Source organism: Oncorhynchus keta, chromosome 14, assembly GCF_023373465.1.
Source record: "Oncorhynchus keta strain PuntledgeMale-10-30-2019 chromosome 14, Oket_V2, whole genome shotgun sequence".
In the NCBI taxonomy this organism is placed as follows: domain Eukaryota; kingdom Metazoa; phylum Chordata; class Actinopteri; order Salmoniformes; family Salmonidae; genus Oncorhynchus; species Oncorhynchus keta.
In genome coordinates this window covers 66,267,718-66,286,402 of record NC_068434.1, presented here as the reverse complement: position 1 = coordinate 66,286,402, position 18,685 = coordinate 66,267,718, and the positions used below count along the sequence as shown (strand labels likewise).

The following is an 18,685-nucleotide window of genomic DNA, read 5'->3' as shown; positions in this document are numbered from 1 at the left end:
CTGTATCAACAAAAAACAGATTGCAACTTGCAAAACATGCAGGAAATAAATTACAGACTGAGGCGCAACAACTTCCAACTGTTTCGTCATTTGAAGCTGCACAAACAACGTTAAGTCGTGGCTGATATAGCTGACAGCTATATTTTTGATTACTTTACTGATGTATCATGTAGGCTAACACAAAGTTAAATCAATGAGCCTCCTCACAGTCAGTCAGTGCGGGAACGTGATCATTGCACCCTGGCTAGGCAGTTGGGCGGGTCGAGAGTTTCATGTTTCAAGCTTCCTGCCATCCAGGACATATATAATAGGCGTCAGAGGAAAGCCCATAAAATTGTCAGAGACTCCAGTCACCCAAGTAATAGACTGTTTTCCCTGCTACCGCACGGCAAGCGGTACCGGAGCACCAAGTGTAGGACCAAAAGGCTCCTCAACAGCTTCTACCCCCAAGCCATAAGACTGCTGAACAATTCATAAAATTGCCACAAGACAATTTACATTGACCCCCCCCCTCCCTTTTGTACACTGCTGCTACTCGCTGTTTATTATCTATGCATAGTCACTTCACCCCCACCTACATGTACAGATTACCTCAACCAGCATGTATCCCCGCACACTGACTCGATGCCGGTGCCCCCTGTATATAGCCTCGTTATTGTTATTCTTATTGTGTTACTCTTTTATTTTAGTCTACTTGGTAAATATTTTCTTCTTATTGAACTGCACTGTTGTTTAAGGGCTTGTAAGTAAGCATTTCACAGTAAAGTTTACACTTGTTGTATTCGGCGCATGTGACAAATAAAGTTTGATTTGATTTGAAACCAAGTCTAGATTTAACTTTGGCCTGCAGCTTTGATATGTGCTGAGAGAAGGACAGTGTACCATCTAGCCATACTCCCAAGTACTTGTATGAGGTGACTACCTCAAGCTCTAAACCCTCAGAGGTAGTAATCACACCTGTGGGAAGAGGGGCATTCTTCTTACCAAACCACGTCCTTTGTTTTGGAGGTGTTCAGAACAAGGTTAAAGGTAGAGAAAACTTGTTGGACCATAAGAAAGCTTTGATGTAGAGCATTTAACACAAACTCCAGGGAGGGGCCAGCTGAGTATAAGATTGTATCATCTGTAAATAAATAAATGAGAGAGTTTTTACTGCCTGAGCTATGTTGTTGATGTAAAGAGAGTGTGGGGCCTAGGATCGAGACTTGGGGTACTCCCTTGGTGGCAGGCTGTGGCTGAGACAGCAGATGTTCTGACTTTATACACGGCACTCTTTGATTGAGGTAGTTAGCAAACCAGCCCAAAGACCCCTCAGAGACACCAATACTCCTTAGCCGGCCCACAAGAATGGAATGGCCAAGTCAATAAAAATAGCAGCACAACGTTGCTTAGAATCAAGGGCAATGGTGACATCATCGATGACCTTTAAGGTTGCAGTGACACGTCCATAACCTGAGCGGAAACCAGATTGCATACCAGAGAGAATAATTGCCAAGTGTTAATTAGAGATTTACATGGGAGGGGCTAGGGCTGGACACTGTGCACCATGCACTCACTGTCATTTGCTTCTAAAGCCATTTGGGGCTGCTGGCATGTCACAACACGCTGCTTGGCTCCCAACAACACAAGCCCCTTCTGGGGTTCCCTGGCTCCTCTCAGAATCATTACCCAACACCGCCAAGAACAGATAGGATATAAACAAACGAACACAGACACTTAGCAGCAGTGGAAACCCAGAATGCTGTTGTGTGCCTTGCCATCACAACACTACAGTACCCCCCCAGATGTCATGTGACATAATTCACATCAGCAGAATCCCCTCCCCCCTTTCCTCCTCTTCCCAGTTTAGTGAGGGATTAACCAGTGAAGAGACACACTGGGCTTTGGCCTGCCTGGGTTCTGGCCTGCCTGGGTTCTGTCCTGCCTGGGCTCTGGCCTGCCTGCCAAACCGCAATGCAGATGTACTGTCAGGGATTTACCATGGTGACTGCCGGCCACCATTTTGTAATTTACTGTAGTTGAGAGAAAATAAGTGACTGGGGAGAGAGGGAGAGTGCGTACTATGCTGTATACTGAGAATGGTGTGATCGTGATGACCTGGGAATAGTAAACGGTTTCGGGGTCAAGATTCTCACTGTCCTGATGCCATAGGACTAGCTTGAGGAATTGACTAAATACCCATCATGATAATGGAAATAACTACATGCTAACACCAAACAAATCAAGGGTTTAGAAAGGTCTCGTTTTTCTGATATCTTTGTAGGAAAATGAGAAAAAAAATCCCACTGGTTTCTCTCACTTCCACTGTTACATGTGGTTACATGAGGTTACAGACATGCAGTCGGGGAGGGAAACAGGCATATGCACAGTCCCATAAAGATGTGCCGCTGCCTGTGCCCTCAATCTGGAGAGATGGAATTCCCTTTGTGTGATATGGGTCTCAACCTGCCTTAGCTGTGATGCTGGAATCCATGGGGAAATCTGGAGATGTCTACCCTTTCCAACTCACACCTTAAGATATTGTAGGCTAGCAGAGACACATGCACGGAGCACGGTAATACTGGGGGTTTGGAGGGAGGGAAGGGGTGAGCTGAGGAACAATCTCATGCCCATATTCCTTTTGTGGGATTGAGGGGGGACAGAGGGACAGGGGGAGGCACCGAGTGCGACACCACCTGGGACGTGCACCCCTCCAGGGAATTCTCAAAATGTTGCGACGTTACAAAATAAAGAGAAAAAAAGAAATACTTGAATGATAAAATCAGCAGAAAGCATTTTCCCTTTTGACTTTGTTTTGCGCTGATTCCGTAAGAACTGATTGTCAGATTGTTGTTGGCTAATATGGGGGGAAAAAACCTTGCTTCTCAAATAAATCAAAAGTATATCTCCTATCTGGCTCCCGTGTCACAGTTCAAGCCACAGTATTTGAGAGTATGATAACTCAGGCTCTCCACTTTGTACCAGTTACCAGAGTTCCTGCTTCCTTTTAAGGGCTCTTTTAAGCTTGCTTGCTAGCGTCTGACAGCCTGCCGTTTATCACATGGAGGCACATTGTAATAACTCTCTATTCACAGCAGATTATGCCCAGGCTTTCTGATGATCATTTTATTTCCGTCTTTGAGGAGCATTGCAAACGTCCCTCCCATCTTCCTTCTGCAACATACTTCTGAACTCTTCACAGATTCGCCTCTCTCTCTCACTCTCTCACACTCTCTCACGCTCTCTCTCTATCACTGTGTTTCTCTCACTACCAGTATCTCCCTCATCACCCCCTTCAGCAGATCCCTCTCTGCCAGAGGGGATATACTCAGACTGTGTTTCTTGGCCATGTTAAACTGTTACCAGTATGTCACCTAAAGATCATCACCATACCCTTCAGCAGATGACCTCTCATCTTGCCCAATGTCCTTATATCCCTGTCTGTATACATCCCTGTCTGTATACATCCCTGTCTGTATACATCCCTGTCTGTATACATCCCTGTCTGTACACATCCCTGTCTGTATTACATCCCTGTCTGTATACATCCCTGTCTGTATACATCCCTGTCTGTATACATCCCTGTCTGTACACATCCCTGTCTGTATTACATCCCTGTCTGTACACATCCCTGTCTGTACACATCCCTGTCTGTACACATCCCTGTCTGTACACATCCCTGTCTGTATTACATCCCTGTCTGTATACATCCCTGTCTGTATTACATCCCTGTCTGTACACATCCCTGTCTGTATACATCCCTGTCTGTACACATCCCTGTCTGTATTACATCCCTGTCTGTATACATCCCTGTCTGTATACATCCCTGTCTGTACACATCCCTGTCTGTACACATCCCTGTCTGTATTACATCCCTGTCTGTATACATCCCTGTCTGTACACATCCCTGTCTGTACACATCCCTGTCTGTACACATCCCTGTCTGTACACATCCCTGTCTGTATTACATCCCTGTCTGTATTACATGCCTGTCTGTATACATCCCTGTCTGTATACATCCCTGTCTGTATACATCCCTGTCTGTATACATCCCTGTCTGTATACATACCTGTCTGTACACATCCCTGTCTGTATTACATCCCTGTCTGTATACATCCCTGTCTGTACACATCCCTGTCTGTATTACATCCCTGTCTGTATACATCCCTGTCTGTATACATCCCTGTCTGTATACATCCCTGTCTGTATACATCCCTGTCTGTACACATCCCTGTCTGTATTACATCCCTGTCTGTATACATCCCTGTCTGTACACATCCCTGTCTGTACACATCCCTGTCTGTATACATTCCCTCTATGTAGCTACCTGTAGCTCCTCCCTTCCTCCCTATGCTCTAATGACTGTAGGAGCCTGTGAATCTGGTCAGAGCCAGAGGGAGGAAGGGAGACAGCTAACTGGGCAGATAAATGTGGCGTGTTGTGTCGTTTGGCTCTGCTTCCCACTCCTCTCCTCTGTCCTGGTTTCACTCACTGAGCTGAGGCCCCCAGTCTCCTGTGTCCTCTCCTCTCTGTGTAAATGGGAAGGAAGCCTGAACACTGTCCCCTTGGGGTGATCGTGCCTGTTGGTCCACGCCAACAGCAGAACAGAGCAATTCCACACATAAAGCAGAGTTCTGTCAGAACATAGGCCCACAGACCAACAGTTTAACAGTCCACACGTGTACTGTAGCAATGAGGCCCTTCTACCCTGCACCATTCTGTCCTGCTAACTTCAAATCTGCAGGCTGATCCCAAAGCGAGAGCCTCACCCTGCAGAGCTACCTACCTACCCTCACTGCTAATGTGACAACGTAGAACCACACCCTGTTCTCCAATCTAAGCCTCTGGTAGGACAGAGCCAGTGTGATGACTGGGCGGGTTTGTCCATTGGCTGCTGGTGCAGTGTCAGCTGGTTTCTCTCTCGGCTGGAGGCCCCAGAGACAGAACAGAAACAGCTGTGCTCTTCCATGACACAGATCAGATGGGCAACAACTGGAGTGGATTCTACAGGCCTGGATCCTTTTGTTACACAACGCTAACACACACTGACCTAAAAGGACAATCACATTGTCTGTCTGTCTTTCTAGCATACTAGCTAGAGAGACCAGCCAACATGTCCTGGCCACTACATCGAACACTGCTTGACCTTCAGCACAGCAGTACAGTGGGCGCTAATGGTGGAACTGTCTGGTGTCCAGCTACAGCCTCGAACTACACCATGTAGTGGAACTGTCTGGTGTCTAGCTACAGCCTCGAACTACACCATGTAGTGGAACTGTCTGGCTTCTAGCTACAGTCTCTAACTACACCATGTAGTGGAACTGTCTGGTGTCCAGCTACAGCCTCGAACTACACCATGTAGTGGAACTGTCTGGCTTCTAGCTACAGTCTCTAACTACACCATGTAGTGGAACTGTCTGGTGTCCAGCTACAGCCTCGAACTACACCATGTAGTGGAACTGTCTGGCTTCTAGCTACAGCCTCGAACTACACCATGTAGTGGAACTGTCTGGCTTCTAGCTACAGTCTCTAACTACACCATGTAGTGGAACTGTCTGGTGTCTAGCTACAGTCTCTAACTACACCATGTAGTGGAACTGTCTGGTGTCTAGCTACAGTCTCTAACTACACCATGTAGTGGAACCGTCTGGTGTCTAGCTACAGTCTCTAACTACACCATGTAGTGGAACTGTCTGGTGTCTAGCTACAGTCTCTAACTACACCATGTAGTGGACCTGCCTGGTGTCTACCTACAGCCTCTAACTACACCATGTAATGGACCTGCCTGGTGTCTAGCTACAGCCTCTAATTACTGGCTACAGTATCTGACTACGCCATTTGTCTGAAAGGGAGAGACAGGGAGAGACAGGGAGAGACAGGGAAAGACAGGGAGAGACAGGGAGAGACAGAGAGTGACAGGGAGAGACAGTGAGAGACAGAGAGAGACAGGGAGAGACAGCGAGAAACAGCGAGCGACAGGGAGAGACAGGGAGAAACAGGGAGAGACAGGGAGAGACAGGGAGAGACAGCGAGAGACAGGGAGAGACAGGGAGAGACAGGGAGAGACAGAGAGCGACAGGGAGAAACAGGGAGAAACAGCGAGCGACAGGGAGAGACAGGGAGAAACAGGGAGAGACAGGGAGAGACAGCGAGAGACAGCGAGAGACAGGGAGAGACAGAGAGAGACAGAGAGCGACAGGGAGAGACAGGGAGAGACAGGGAGAGACAGGGAGAAGACAGGGAGAGACAGGGAGAGACAGGGAGAAACAGCGAGCGACAGGGAGAGAGGGAGAAACAGGGAGAGACAGGGAGAGACAGCGAGAGACAGGGAGAGACAGGGAGAGACAGGGAGAGACAGCGAGAGACAGGGAGAGACAGGGAGAAACAGCGAGCGACAGGGAGAGACAGGGAGAAACAGGGAGAAACGGGGAGAGACAGGGAGAGACAGGGAGAGACAGCGAGAGACAGGGAGAGACAGGGAGAGACAGGGAGAGACAGGGAGAAACAGCGAGCGACAGGGAGAGACAGGGAGAAACAGGGAGAGACAGGGAGAGACAGGGAGAGACAGGGAGAGACAGGGAGAAACAGCGAGAGACAGGGAGAGACAGGGAGAGACAGGGAGAGACAGGGAGAAACAGAGAGAGACAGGGAGAGACAGGGAGAGACAGGGAGAGACAGGGAGAAACAGAGAGAGACAGGGAGAGAAAGGGAGAGACAGGGAGAGACAGGGAGCGACAGGGAGAGACAGGGAGAGACAGGGAGAGACGGGGAGAGACAGCGAGAGACAGGGAGAGACAGGGAGAGACAGGGAGAGACAGAGAGCGACAGGGAGAGACAGGGAGAGACAGGGAGAGACAGGGAGAGACAGAGAGCGACAGGGAGAGACAGGGAGAGACAGGGAGAAACAGCGAGCTATGGAAGGCAGCATCCAGACAGACCGTGCTTAATTACTGGAGCACACAGAAAGATAAATGGGAAAACCCATACTTAAATATTTATTGCAATTTATAGTGCTAATGTTCCTCCAGGCAGACAGAGAGTGGGGAGAATGGGGAGAGGATTCTGAGAGACGTGGGATGGGGCAGGAGGCTGTGGCACAATGGGAAGGCGGCAGCAGGGTAGCATGGTGGCTGAGAATGGCCCCTGCTCCACATGCTGATCTGTGGTGAAGAGTCCCAGTTGGGCCACCTGTTAATAAGCCTAATATTATTGGCAGCAAGCGGAGCACCTCTGAAGCAGGAGAGCAGACTAGACTGAGAACTGAGCTGGGACAGCTGTCTGCTCCCCTCTAGTTCAACAGGAATTCTGCATCCACAGCAATCGTCATGCTGCCAGTCCACATCCATAGCACAGCAGTTTGGTGGTTGTATCTATCTGGAGCCCACATTTGACGCCAGTCTCCTGCCCCCATTGATCCCTCCTCCAGGTATGAATGACAGTCTCTAGATTTTTCAAACACCCACGCAAATATACAATGTCTCAGTGCACACATTACAGTAAGCAGACTCTCGCTCACACACACATACAGTGGGTATCCAGAGACACTGGTTGGCTCTGCTGATTCTGACCTGAACAACTCCCTCACCCCTCTCTCTCAGTCTCTCTCTCTCTATTTCTCACAAGCTCTCCCTCGCTCTCTGATGATGGATGTACAGTATGTGGGGGGTCGCTACAACCCCTGCCACCCACTCCAGGGGTCACCTCCTCTGTCCCTTTCCACAGATGGTGGGCAATGTGGGCGCCTGGCAACAAGGCTCATTATCGTCCACACTGGGCCCATGGAGAGGCTGGGGCCCACTGGAGGTGGGCAGGGAGCTGTAGCTAGGAGCTGGGTAGGGCTTCCATGGCCAACTGCCAGGGCCTTCCCATCCCCACACAGGGGAGCCTGGGACTCGCTCTCATGCATCCCTGAGTACTGCAGCTCACAGGAGTTGAAGGGAGGCGGAAACCTGCATCAATCTGCCCTCATTTTGGGCTGAAACTGAGCTTAACTGTACTGTACTGACTGGCTAATTAATACACATCTAAAGAAGTCTAATATTTTCAACGCTTTGGGTGTCCAAATTAAGTCCGGTTGGTTTCATTTGCATTGTGAAGATTCCTAACTCTCCTCTGGGTACAGATATACTGTTCTCCCTACATGTTGATCTCTTGCTGCTTATCCAGTTACCCAGTTATATTCCCATCCATTCTGATCAACGTCACTCACCTTCTCCTGGTACTGCCGACGGGAGGAGTCCAGAGACTGGATGAGTGCAGTGGCGTGACCCACGAACATGGCATAGCAGGTGGCGCCCACGATCATGCTGAGGATGGTGAGCCACACGTCCGTCATGCCCACAGGTGGGTACATGCCGTACCCGATACACAGCATGTGGCTCATGGCTTTGAACAGGGCGTAGGAGTACTGCTGTCCCCATGTGTCGTTCTGGATGGGGGGAGAGAGGAAGAGAAAAGGTGACAGAGGGAAGAGAGGGATATGGTGATATGGGGGTACTGTTCACACTCTGCCAGATGTCTGGAGGGAAAAGGTCAGCAAGCACTAAGACCAGAGTCCTTCTTACTTTCACCATCAACGTCATTATCACCATCGTCAACGTCGTTATCACCATCGTCAACGTCGTTATCATCATCATCATCATCCACGTCATTCTCATCCTCATCCTCATAGTCATCATCACCGTCCTCATTCTCATCATCACTCTCATAGTCATCATCATCAACGTTGTTATCATCATCATCATCCTCATCCTCATAGTCAACGTCGTTATCATCATCATCATCATCCACGTCATTCTCATCCTCATAATCATCATCACCGTCCTCATTCTCATCATCACTCTCATAGTCATCATCATCAACGTTGTTATCATCATCATCATCATCCTCATCCTCATAGTCAACGTCGTTATCATCATTCTAATCATCCTCATCCTCATAGTCATCATAGTAATCGTCATCGTTATCATGTAAGAGGGCAGCCAACGATGTCCTCTTCATCATGCCTCAATAGGAACATCAACACTTGGCTACACCAACATACTGTAGTAATACACTCTCCTATATGTAAGTACTCAGGGGAGAACTGCCTTGGCTGGGCCTTTTCTGCTTGGAGCAGAAACTAAACACAACCATGAGTGTGACTGAATGGATGGAGCCCGAGACACAAGACGCCTGCAAGGCAAAAAGTAGGTCAGCTATTTAGAAAAATGTGATTTTTCATTTCTTGCTTCTCGTTTGTGGATAAATTGCCCTTTTTTTCCCTTAGATCCCATGGTGGTCCAAGCGGAATCAATATCTGCTCTCTCCTGAGGTGACATGTCCAAATTGCTTTCAAACTCATTTCCACAGGGGTAAAACCTGAGAGATAGGAAAGTTATTAGTGCCTCCTAAAAAGGTATAGAACGGATGACCCAATAAGATAATGGGCCAGCTACTGTAAGGAAAGACAAAAGCCACAGCACCACTAGCCTCTAATTCTTATCAGGCCCAATTTACTCTTGGCTAGAAGAAGACCAACAGCTACAGTTCAATTATATTTCTCACTGTACTGTTCCACATTCAAATGAAAAGTCATGCAATGAAATTAGCCACAGTGTTTACTGGGTGAAACAAAACAAAACACATTTACATTTTAACGAGAGAGTGCAGTTTTTCAGTGATAGACTCACAATCCATATGTCATAGATTTTCATAATGGTGTTGTGTAATGCAGAGCAGGAGTTTAGGTCAAAGTGATCCCTCCCTGACAGTAGACAGCATGCCATGCCAAAGGTGTTCGCTAGGCTAATGTTTCCACTGACTGACTACTGGCCTGTCTCTCTTTAATTACCTAATTAGAATTTGATGTAATTGTTTTTTATTCACAGATCCCAGATTAATCCTCTTTGAGGGCTGGGAGCTGTTTGCCTGCCTTCCGTGAGCTCGACAACAAATCCTCATCATAAATCATCTCTCTCTCTCTCAAAAGGCCCTGTTCGTTTGGAACATGGCAGGTTATACTGTGCGTCCGTGTGCCGCGGTTGATTCAGGGTCACACCTCAGGTGTCGCAGGGTCTGGTTATATAACCACAAAGAAAACTTAATTACAGAGGAGAGTGCGGTCATTACGGGACATAGTGCTTTCCAGTGACTGACTCTCTCTCTCTCTCTCTCTCCCTCTCCCTCTCTCCCTCGCCCTCTCTCCGAGACGTGGACCTGCAGCCGCAGCGTAGCTAACAATGTCATGAAATTAAAGAACAGCAGGAGTGCTCGCTGGGAAATTGTCAATACTTGACCAATATTGGATAAGGGCTTTCTGTCCTCTGAAAGTCATTATTTCATACGAAGCCAAGCTCACCGCCTAGCTCTCACTTACAGAATATAGAAAACCAAACCATACAGAGCTGGGAGAGAGAGAGCTCCAAATAACTGAACAAAAAGCAGCAAATTGAATAAATGTGAGCGAATAAAGGAGAAAGGAAATAAAAAACATTGGATTTAGGCGGGAAAATGGAGGACAGATATGCAAGGCAGCCATTTCCCATGATGCTACAGGCTTCGTACAGTAATTACAGCTACAGAGAGATGAGATAACAGGGAGGGACTAATCTGATTTAAACAGACTTGGGCGCCGTCTGAAGTGGCACCCTATTCCACACAGTGTACATTTTACCAGAGCCCAGTAGTGCACTTCCTCGATATTAGGGTGCCAGTTTGGATGCCAACTAGTATAAGAGCACAGCAAAGCACTACTTACCACCATTTTGTTTTTGGACACCCAGCAGTCCTGGGGGAAGTCCTGCAGCATGGGAACCAGGAACTGCAGACATCCGTCCCAGTGGCACAGCAGCAGCATCATACCAATCAGGTTGACGATACGCACCATGGCACTGGCCAGGTCATAGGTCATATGGAAGATCTGAAGAGCAGGACAGGTAGAGGAAAGGACTGTGTTAGGACATAGGTCATACGGAGGATCGAGAGAGCAGAATACAATACATTATTGTCCATTTTGTGAGACACAAAAATGTGTCTTCAGTTTATAGCAAACACGCTGAGAGGCACAGGGTCAGCCACAGAGCAGCGCCCCTGGATGGAGAGCAGAACAGGATGAGGAAAGGAATTGTATTAGAGCACGACGACATGTGTAGGCTGGCTGGCAGACAAGGCCCTGGATTACAAAGACCCTTTTCTCCAGGGGTGTTGCCTGTTTACTTTGTTCCCTAACCTTTCGGTCGATACGTTTTATAGTCAAGGTGAAGGCCAAGCAGTGGATTTCCTACATGCAACACGTGGGCTGAGCCAGACCACATTGAGTCTGTATCTGAGCATACGTTCTAGACCGAGGCCACAGTGTTCTCCATCACACATGCAGGACCCTAGCCTCAACGTACAGCACCATAACGAACATCATCTTCGATGTGCTTTTTACAGACGGTGACATGGGTGGTCTGTAGAGGATGGTCAGGATGGTCATGTGAGCATGACTTGGCCTATGGGGGAGGATTTATTGAATCACTCTAATCAACCCCTCAGGTAAGCACATTAATACAAAGTGGATGGGGGGATGGGCAGGTGTGTGTATGCGTCCCTGCAGACTGAGTGTGGGCAGCACGGGCGAGCTTTGTTAATCCTAATGATAAATAGACTCATAAGCAGCTACAGGACGCCTACTCTACGCTGGTGTGGATTTTAATGGCTTCAACAATTTAAAGCCACTTAATCCCATTGAGGGCCGCGATGTGCAATGTTAACTGCTGTTCTCCTTATTAAAAGCCACTCAGCGCCGTTTAAAAGCTTAAGGCTGAGAGAGGGATCTCTCTCGTCTTTGTTGGCAAATGGTGGGAAGAGAAGAGAAGGCAGCCACACACTGCCACAGTCACACACAGGCAGGCGCTCTCCACCGTTCCTCCTGGCCCAGGCTAGATGTCTCCGGTTGACTCCTAAAGCCCAGTGCTTGTTGATCTGACACTTCGTTGTTTCTATCGGAGTGGCTGTGTGGAAACAACAGACAGGGATCAGGGACTAGTACTGAGACAGGCTGTGTGACGGGCCTCTCTGGGACAGTGTGGACTCTGGGCCATCACCATCAGATCACCACCGTCAGTGGGGCCAGCCGGAAAGGGGAGAGCTGGGTAGAGAGGGAAGCATCAGGCTGCCAGGCTCCAGGGTGAGTGCATGGTGGAGACATTACAGCTACAGCTCTGGGCTCTTGTTCAAAGTGTTTAGTCCGGTGCGTATTTACATCATCTGAGACGAGTCATTCACCCGGCTGTGTCCTTCTCACTTAATCTACCAAACCACTCTTCTTCTTCTTCTTCTTCTTCTTCTTCTTCTTCTTCTTCTTCTTCACCTCCTCTCTCCCTCTCTCCTCTCCACAGTTGTGCTCCACTCCAAACACAAGGAGGAGATATTGGTTTTTAAAGAGCCCACTCTCTTTCCAAACACAATAATGGTTATGGTAGCTGATACGAGGCAATATATTGTGATGTTGATTCTCCAGCTGGAACTAAATGACAATCCATAACATTACAGGGCTGTCAAAATCCCCATGTGTGTCAAATGAATAAATCATAAACTACCCAATCTAGTCTCACACTTGAGATGATTTCATTTGTAAAAGTGTGAGCTCTCTGATACAGTGGATGCGTTTGTAATGTATTTAAATGTAGACATTAAAAATGGATGATATAAAACATACATTGTTCAAGCCCACAGGATCTCGGTCAAACAGCAAAACATTGAATGAATTATCCGTTCACACTTCCTGTCCGAGCATCTTATGTCACTAACATTACAATCGTCATGGAGCTCGTCAACGTGAAGTGTCAAGCTGATAGAGCTAAGAAGGTCGCTTATTCTATATATATTGCTCTATTTGAATAGGGCAGCTACATGGGTGAGATGCTGATACCTGTCCAAGACTACTAGTACTGTACAAAGAAAACTCTACTGTCAAATCTTTCTACCTGTAGAAGTTCCATCCCACTCCACACACACTGGCTGAATCAATGTTGTTTTCACGTCATTTCAATGAAATTATGTTGAACCAACGTGGAATAGACGCTGAAGTGACGTTTGTGCCCAGTTGGATGTGCCCTTAAAATACTTTTTGAACTTCTGCACTGAATGGTGTATAAATCTCTCCTGACTTGTTCAGAATAATGCAATGCAAATCTCCAGATAGTACTGGCAAATGAGACAGAGAAAGAGAGCAGGGGCTTTAACTAGTGCATTTCAGTGGGGGGGTGGTGATTCCTAGCTATATATCTTCCTAGCCTATATCTTCTCTCAGCCTTAACTCAATTACCCCAATAATATTCCCATTCCCACTAAATTGAGAAATTTAAGCTTATTTAAGCTTATTATTTATTATGAGGCTAAAGAAGGAGGAGAAGTCATGTATCACTCTCTCTCTCAAATCATTTCATACATTCACATATCTCTCTTTAGCTGAATTCCTGGTGATTTGACAGTCTTTTACTAAAAACTTTAATTGCCAAGTGTTAATTAGAGATTTATAGGGGAGGGGCTGTACACTGTACACCATACACTCACTGTCATTTGCTTCTAAAGTCATTTGGGGCTGCTGGCATGTCACAACACGCAGCTTAGCCACACACAGACGCACGCGCGCGCACACGCACGCACGCACGCACGCACGCACGCACGCACTCACACACACACACACACACACACACACACACACACACGCATTGTAGAGTACAGCACATTAAAGGGATGATGGATGGCTGGCCTCTTTGTTTTAATTGATAGGGACATACAATAAGCCTGGCTGGATGACTATCTGGCTAAACAACAGAGCCATGAATGATGAGGGCCCGCCAGACAATCTACAAAGGTATCTTAAGGGCAGGGGTTTGTTGGCAGCCACGTTACTCTAACACCTAACCTCATCAGTGCTCTCAATGGTGAGAGCTATGGACGAGCTCTACTCTGTTTGAAACCAGGGCTTTTACCACCTTACGTGACCTTCAATTTCCCTTACATTTTTACGGTTAATAGCTAGGGAATGTCTTCAACAGAACTAATGTCATATCGAATACATATGTTATGTGTCTGTGTTGGGGTCAAGATTACTTCTAATGCACATTGCATTACACAATAATTAATACAAAACTATACAGTGTCATATATTCACATGTACATCATCCTTGTCTTCTAAACAAATCGTAAATGTGGAAGGATCATTTGTGTTTTGTTTATTTTAGATTTAAAGAATGTTAAATTGTCCGATATTACAGTGAAAAAACAAGGACCCAGTCCAGAAAGACAGACATGCCCAGACAAGACATCCACTTGATCAAGAGGGAGACACATGATCGTGTCAGGAAGCTATCTGGGACACACAGGCAGTCACAGTCACAGCTGCAGAGTCATCTCAGACAGATGGAGGGAGAGAAGAGTGTGGTCCAGGTGAGAGAGAGAGAGAGAGAGAGAGAGAGAGAGAGAGAGAGAGAGAGTCCAGAGAGAGAGAGAGAGAGAGAGAGAGAGAGTTAGAGAGATAGAGAGAGAGAGAGTGGAGAGGAGAGAGAGAGAGAGAGAGAGAGAGAGAGAGAGAGAGAGAGAGAGAGAGAGAGAGAGAGAGAGAGAGAGAGAGAAGAGTGTGGTCCAGGTGAGGGAGAGAGAGAGAGAGAGAGAGAGAGAGAGAGAGAGAGTGTGGTCCAGGAGAGAGAGAGAGAGTGTGGTCCAGGTGAGGGAGAGAGAGAGAGAGAGAGAGAGAGAGAGAGAGAGAGAGAGAGAGAGAGAGAGAGAGAGAGAGAGAGAGTGAGGAGAGGTGAGGGAGAAGAGTGTGGTCCAGGTGAGGGAGAGAGAGAGAGAGAGAGAGAGAGAGAGAGAGAGAGAGAGAGAGAGAGAGAGAGAGAGAGAGAGAGAGAGAGAGAGAGAGAGAGAGAGAGAGAGAGAGAGAAGAGTGTGGTCCAGGTGAGGGGGAGAGAGAGAGAGAGAGAGAGAGAGAGAGAGAGAGAGAGAGAGAGAGAGAGAGAGAGAAGAGTGTGGTCCAGGAGAGAAGAGTGTGGAGTGAGGGAGAGAGAGAGAGAGAGAGGAGAGAGAGAGAGAGAGAGAGAGAGAGAGAGAGAGAAGAGTGTGGTCCAGGTGAGGGAGAGAGAGAGAGAGAGAGAGAGAGAGAGAGAGAGAGAGAGAGAGAGAGAGAAGAGTGTGGTCCAGGTGAGGAGAGGGAGAGAGAGAGAGAGAGAGAGAGAATAGCTGCATACGTCTGTGGGTGAGACAGTCAATGTAATGCTATGCTGCGGCATCTGGTGTTCGCCGTCCAGGCTGCTAATGATGATGAATGCCTGGCATCATGTGTCTCCACCAAGTCCAAGAGAAATCTCCCATTCCTGTTGTTTCACTGATGCCACTTTCATATTGCCACCCACCCCCCTTTTCTGATTTTATTTCAACATTGGGCTGGAATTCAGTATAAAAGGACAACATGGGCGACACAGTAAAATGCCAGAACCTCATCCACACTGTAATGGTAGACAAGGGAGTTGTGTAGATAAAGAAATGGGGGCGACAGAGAGAAAGAACCACATGGGGCACTCTTTCATCAGCTGTCTATACAAGCCTTGGCCTGGAGGGCTTTTGAGGAAGCCACAGAACGCTTTCATTCAGCTTCCTACCGAGAAGCATCGATGGGTGCGTGCCGGATTACACATTTTAATGTAGAAGTCTTCTAAGGGGCCCTGCTGTGGGTATTAATATCACACAAGGCACATTCACAGACAGTCTTGAGGACCTGTCACTCTTGCTGGCAAGCCTCATTGTGCACTCAATAATACCCCATTAAACCTTTTCTTCTTTCTTATCAGTGAAACAGCAGTCCTTGGTCAAGGTACGGGTCACCAAGTGGAGGACTGATTGGCTGATTTGCGTTATTTGCATATTTTGTGTGTGCAGATTTATTGGGTGGAAAATGAATGGAAGTGCTCTCCCTCCCTCGCGGCGTGCCTGCCTGCCTGGCAACCACGTGGCTCACTCTTATCAAAGCACCTTGGGATTTCTTTCTGTGGCATATCGGATAATCCCCCCCTCCCTCCATCCTGCACACAGCCAGTTGGGCAGAAAAGCCATCCATCTTAACAATCCCAGATGCCAATATTAATAGGAAGATGGACTCCCTGCCTCCATGCACTAAACAAACACAGATGGTGGTGCTCCAAAAGCTCCTGACACCAAGTTCAAAACACTGTGGAATTGTCTGCCATGTTGACAACTATCCACCGCCGCCTGCTAATTTTATTCTTGTTACCGTTAAGTTGGAAAAGTATTTAAGGATGTTCTTTCTCTCTTTCTGCAAAATTAAGTGCAGCGAAGTGCTGACTGAGAAAAAAAAAATCTAATTCTGGGGCTTGATGCTTTGGCTTTTGTATTCTTTCCACATAAGGCCGTTGACAATTTTGGCGTTTAAAATATTTCCTCACCAAGGCCCCAAATGCCTCTGCATCCCTACTAAAAGCAGCAAGCAGGGGGATGGTGATGTTGAAGACATCTGGCATGGGAGCCACTCTCACAAATGAGTCATTAGTGCATTCGTTTGAGTTTGATTTAATAACATGTTGACTAATTTAATTCAAGTCACTGGGTTTGTCTATAGGAGACAACTCTGATGAGGAGGATATTCGGCCAGCGTCTTATTTTTATCCCAATGAAATATGACAATGAGTACAGCCCAGCTGTCTAGACACAGAGAGATGAGGATAGGAGGACAGACAGGAGAGATGCCATGGCACTGATTGCAGCCTCCTCCCTTTGATATGATGGATATTTGCACACCACTTAGAATATCATTATCTATGACAGCGTTATTGCCCCCCCCCACAACATTACTTCCGGCACCGACAGAGATGGCCGCCTCGCTTCGCGATCCTAGGAAACTATGCAGTATTTTTTTTTTTTTACGTTGGTACCCCAGGTAATCTTAGGTTTCATTACATACAGTCGGGAATAACTACTGAATATAAGAGCAACGTCAACACACCATCATTACAATCAGGAATATGACTTTCCCGAAGCGGATCCTGTGTTTTGCCTTCCACCCAGGACAATGGATCGGATCCCAGCCGGCGACCCTAAACAACGACGCCGTAAAAGGGGCAAACGAAGCGGTCTTCTGGTCAGGCTCCAGAGACGGGCACATCGCGCAATCGCGCAATCTAGCATACTACCCGCCAATGTCCAGTCTCTTGACAACAAGGTTGATGAAATCCGAGCAAGGGTAGCATTCCAGAGAGACATCAGAGACTGTAATGTTCTTTGCTTCACAGAAACATGGCTCACTCGAGAGACGCTAACGGAGTCGGTGCAGCCAGCTGGTTTCTTCATGCATCGCGCCGACAGAAACAAGCATCTTTCTGGTAATAAGAGGGGCGGGGGAGTATGCCTTATGATTAACGAGACGTGGTGTGATCATAACAACATACAGGAACTCTAGTCCTTCTGTTCACCTGACTTAGAATTCCTCACAATCAAATGTCGACCGCATTATCTACCAAGGGAATTCTCTTCGATTATAATCACAGCCGTATATATTCCCCCAAGCAGACACATCGATGGCCCTGGACAAACTTTATTTGACTCTATGTAAACTGGAAACCACATATCCTGAGGCTGCATTCATTGTAGCTGGGGATTTTAACAAGGCTAATCTGAAAACAAGACTCCCTAAATTCTATCAGCATATCGATTGTGCTACCAGGGATGGTAAAACCCTGGATCATTGTTATTCTAACTTCCGCGACGCATATAAGGCCCTCCCCCGCCCTCCTTTCGGAAAAGCTGACCACGACTCCATTTTGTTGCTTCCAGCCTACAGACAGAAACTAAAACAAGAAGCTCCCGCACTCAGGTCTGTTCAATGCTGGTCCGACCAATCTGATTCCACGCTTCAAGACTGCTTCGATCACGTGGATTGGGATATGTTCCGCATTGCGTCCAACAACAACATTGACGAATACGCTGATTCAGTGAGCGAGTTCATTAGAAAGTGCATCGGCGATGCTATACCCACAACAACGATTAAAACATTCCCAAAACAGAAACCATGGATTGATGGAAGCATTCGCGCAAAACTGAAAGCGCGAACCACTGCTTTTAACCAGGGCAAGGTGACCGGAAACATGACCGAATACAAACAGTGTAGCTATTCCCTCTGCAAGGCAATCAAACAAGCTAAGTGTCAGTATAGAGACAAAGTAGAGTCACAATTCAAAACCTGCAGGCTCTCCTTCACTGCAGCCGACGTGAGTAAAACATTTAAACTTGTGAACCCTCGCAAGAATGCAGGCCCAGACGGCATCCCCAGCCGCGTCCTCAGAGCATGCGCAGACCAGCTTTAAACTATGCCACTTCATGTTTATATACCCTACATTACTCATCTCATATGTATATACTGTACTCTATACCATCTACTGCATCTTGCCTATGCCGTTCTGTACCATCCCTCATTCATATATCTTTATGTACATGGTCTTTATCCATTTACACTTGTGTGTATAATTGTGGAATTGTTAGGTTAGATTATTCGTTGATTATTACTGCATTGTCGGAAATAGAAGCACAAGCATTTCGCTACACTCGCATTAACATCTGCTAACCATGTGTATGTGACAAATAAATGTGATTTGAACCACCACAACCATCAACCACCGCCTGTTGTAAGCTGTAAAACACTGTAGTTTACTAAGCCCTCTTGGCTATTACG

At 47.2% G+C, this 18,685-nt stretch overlaps 1 protein-coding gene across 1 annotated transcript in view; it reads right to left on the bottom strand.

Moving 5' to 3' along the window:
* Positions 1 to 18,685, bottom strand: part of LOC118393816 (potassium/sodium hyperpolarization-activated cyclic nucleotide-gated channel 4-like) — a 101,905-nt gene that overhangs the window by 35,743 nt on the left and 47,477 nt on the right. The window contains exons 3-4 of the mRNA XM_052462170.1: positions 10,718 to 10,879; positions 8,189 to 8,407 (exon numbers count right to left, since the gene is read on the bottom strand). Coding sequence (XP_052318130.1) covers positions 8,189 to 8,407; positions 10,718 to 10,879 — 381 coding nt within the window. The remainder of the gene's footprint in view (positions 1 to 8,188; positions 8,408 to 10,717; positions 10,880 to 18,685) is intronic.